Source organism: Seriola lalandi, unplaced genomic scaffold (assembly GCF_002814215.2).
Source record: "Seriola lalandi dorsalis isolate HSWRI2012SDOR001 ecotype SW California unplaced genomic scaffold, Sedor1 jcf7180002054265, whole genome shotgun sequence".
In the NCBI taxonomy this organism is placed as follows: Eukaryota; Metazoa; Chordata; class Actinopteri; order Carangiformes; family Carangidae; genus Seriola; species Seriola lalandi.
In genome coordinates, this window is record NW_019524818.1 from 11,970 (window position 1) to 15,901 (window position 3,932).

The 3,932-nt window shown below is 45.7% G+C and overlaps 1 protein-coding gene across 1 annotated transcript in view; it reads right to left on the bottom strand.

Moving 5' to 3' along the window:
• Positions 1 to 6: 6 nt before the first annotated feature.
• The window catches only part of LOC111654253 (nuclear factor of activated T-cells, cytoplasmic 3-like), an 11,542-nt gene continuing 7,616 nt past the window's right edge, over positions 7 to 3,932 (bottom strand). The window contains exons 8-9 of the mRNA XM_023405191.2: positions 725 to 1,715; positions 7 to 299 (exon numbers count right to left, since the gene is read on the bottom strand). Coding sequence (XP_023260959.2) covers positions 196 to 299; positions 725 to 1,715 — 1,095 coding nt within the window. The 3' untranslated portion in view covers positions 7 to 195. The remainder of the gene's footprint in view (positions 300 to 724; positions 1,716 to 3,932) is intronic.

Genomic DNA, 3,932 nt, shown 5'->3' on the forward strand with positions numbered 1-3,932 from the left:
CACACACACACACACACACACACACACACAGCGAGACCGGCAGCCACTCAGCTGCACAGCATAAACACACAGAACAACCAGTCAGTGCAGATCTGGATCAGAACCAGATCTGGTTCTGATCCAGATCACAAGTCTGATTAAATATTTTTAGACGTGATTGTTGTTGTTTTTTTTTCTCCATGAACCGAAACCACTTCATTGTTGTGAAAAGTTTCCTACTGATCCTCTGACAGACCAACAAAGCCTCTTTGTATGGGGGTCAGGCCAGTCTGGACCAATGGTAGTCCTGCATTCAAAACCTACCAAAGTAAAAGCACAGTATCAGAAAAACACTGTTGAAGTAAATGTACTTCCTGTAGATAAAGTATCACAGTAAAAGTACTTACTGCAGTCAGTATCATAGTAAAAGTACTTCCTGTAGTTACAGTATCACTGTAAAAGTACTTCCTGTAGTTACAGTATCACAGTAAAAGTACTTCCTGTAGTACTTCCTGTTGCAAGAGACCAGAATCTACAGAACAACAGTGGAGGACTGGGTCATGCTGCAGGGTGCGTTTAAGAAACCTGTAAATCCGGACATCTATCATTGTCTGTTGTTCCCTGCCGTGAGTCCAAGCTGACTACAGCTGCTGACCTCCATGAGAAGTAAGCTACAAACCTGTCAGAGCCCCCGTTCAAGCCCACAGGGTGAACTGTTAATGAAGGAATACACCCAGCTTCCTACCATCATCCAGTGTGATCTCCTGGAGGCCCAAGGATCCCAGGTTTGGCTGGTCTTCAGGCTCCTGCTTGATACTCAGCACCTCTCCTGGGCTGGAGAGCAGAGAGTCCTTCTGGGGACCAGCGGGGGTCACGAAGTTTCTACTGGAACTCAGAGATGGAGACTGTTCCCTCTGAGGTCCAACAGGGGAGGTCTGGGGAGGCAGCGAAGAGGACTGCGGGGGGATCGAGGAGGTCTGCGGGGGCATTGTGAAAGTTTGAAGTGGGACAGAGAAGGCCTGGGGAGGCAGCGAGGAGGTCTGTGGGGGGATGGTAAAGGTTTGAAGGGGGACAGAGGAGGTCTGGGGAGGCAGCGAGGAGGTCTGCGGGGAGATCGAGGAGGTCTGCGGGGGGATGGTGAAGGTTTGAAGGGGGACAGAGGAGGCCTGGGGAGGCAGCGAGGAGGTCTGCGGGGGGATGGTGAAGGTTTGAAGGGGGACAGAGGAGGCCTGGGGAGGCAGCGAGGAGATCTGAGGGGGGATGGTGAAGGTCTGAGGAGGCATGATGGAAGTCTGAAGAGGAATCAAGGTCTGAAGGGGGGCCGAGGAGATCTGAGAAGACATGGAGGAGGAGGCGTGACGCCGGATGGAGGAGCTGTGAGGAAACATCAAGGACGTTTGAAGGGGGACAGAGGAAGGAGGAGGATGATGGAAACAAGGTGTGTTCTGGGAAGGAGGACCACAGTGCACTGGGAGGTCACAGGAATCGTAATAAGACAAATCTGGGCTGAATCCAGGTGGATTGTGGGAGATGTGGTCCAGCTCCCAGCGCTCCTGTTTGACCAGCTGTGCCCCAGCAGCAGGAGGAGGAGGAGGGAGGTGACGTCTGACTCCAGGCAGGAAGGTGAAGCTTTGCGTTAGACTCCTTTTCCTCTTCCCGTTTGAGACGTAGAACTGGACTTGGACCGGACCGGATGTCTTCTTACTGTACGGAGGGACCTCCACCACAATGCTGGACTGAAAGACAGAAACACAAGAAACATGGAGAACAGGTTTATTCACCTGTTCCCTGATGCTCCAGATATCTGTCTAAAATACACGCATGACAAAATGTATTCACTGTTTCTGGGACAACAGAGATTCTGGAAGAAGGTTGTTGACGCCATGAATCACGTAACTGGGAAACAAGTTCCTCTTTGAGCCATTTACCTACAAGTGTAAAGGTCTGTGTCCATGTGTAGTGTGATTATAGATCAGCTCTAGCTTCTATATTAATACTGTGAAAGTATCAAAGCCTCAGTCCACAGAGAAATGCACACAGCCTGTATTCAGAAACTGAGCCTTAAAACCAGCCGTCAGGACTTCTGGAACTTTGTGATGTCACAACAAAGCAGTCACCAAGCCCCGCCCACCTGGACCCACCATCCAAACCTTGCAGGATTTGGTTTCTCTGAGTGTTTTTACCTGAAATCTGCTGTATTTTTATTGTGTCACTCAGAAAACAGTCAGCCAATCAGAAGAGAGGCTCAGAGCCTCCTCTCTTCTGATTGGTTTTTATATCTTCTGATGGATCAACACTTCAAATAAAACACAGAAGAAGAAAATATGGAGCTTTAACATTTCATATATTACTACAGATCTTTTGTTTGTCTCCTCTGGCAACAAAAGATGTTTAAACACCTTTAAGCTAAAGCTAATTTAGCCTTTAGGTTCTTGCAAACGTCGAAAGGTAAACCTGATGAGATTCAGATTTGTTAAGGGGATTCAACTCTGATTTGAATTCATTAAAACACCAATAAACCCGCAAGAACAGTCTCTAGGTCTCTGGGCATATAGTGAATCTGTCATGTACTGTAATCTGCTGCGTGCACAGAAAACAACAGATACTGTAAAATATGTGTTTCTCGTGGTTGAATCCAACAGGATGTATTTTGACTGACTTTGTAAAGTTTAGTCTGAACGCCAGCTGCATCAGACCTCAAAGACTGTGGTCTAATGCTGCACATCCTCAGCCATGTTTAAGCCCTGAGTGCTGCATGTGTCAGCAAAATGTTTTCACAAGACGACTAATGGCAAAAGAGGAACAACACACGCAAACAAAATTCAACGTAAACACACTGATCATTGATTCTGATGTTAAATCAAAGCGTCACATTCAAAATCTAGAAAACTGCTTTTATTTATTTAGTGATGACGTGATGAGCGCTGCGTTGTTTCCCTCCCTCAGACAGACACACACACACACACACACACACACACACACACACACACACACATACACACAGTCTAAGACTCTGTGGTTTCAACAAGCTCTCGTGAGTTTCCTCTTTGCGCTTCCTCTTGAGGGAATCCTTCGCCATCTTAAGTGAAGTTCAGAAACTGGAGTGAATCTCTGTGAGATCGACGCTTTGATGCTCTAAGGGCGACGTCTGATCATGAACACACTGTGATCTTTCATTTTCCTCGTTGTGCAACAGAACATCAAGTATGTAAGTGAAAAAAAAAAAATTTGCAATAATCAACTTTTTTACCACTTGGGGGCAAAAAAACTCCACGACGAGCTTTTTAAGATTTAAGCTTTTTAAGAAAATTTTAACCTGGTGCTCAAACTGCTGCCTGTCAACACGTCCAGCAGATACAGCAACATCCCCATCCCATCAGCAGTGCTGGAAGAAGTATTCAGGTCCTTTACTTCAGTAAAAATACCAAGATCACAATGTAAAAATACTCCATTACTCTATTAGTCCTGCATTAAAACTCCCGCTGAGGTAAATGTACAGAAACAGTTCAGACACCTAGTTTTCTATGTTTCTCGTTCACAAGAATTCAAGGTCACCGTGACCTTTGACCTTTGACTGCCAAGATCTAATCCAGTCCAAGTGAATTTTTGTGCCAAACTTGAAGAAATTCCCTTGAGGCGTTAGCGAGACGGACGGACGAACAACCTGAGAGCGTAACACCTGCAGTCACTCAAGTGAAGTACAATGACCTTAAATTTATTCTTTTCTACACTACTTTATTAAAATTATAATTAAATTTATTGAAAATGAAAATGTATTGAGCTACTGTGCGTCAGAGTCGTGGAGTCTGTCTTTCAGCTCTGCTTTGGTCTCCACCAGCGTCTGAGGAAAACATCACTGCTGTGATCAGGTGAAACATTGGGAGGATCATTATTATATCCTCTGACCTCCGCTCAAACTTTTTACTCTTTACACACATTATCTAGCTGCTTCC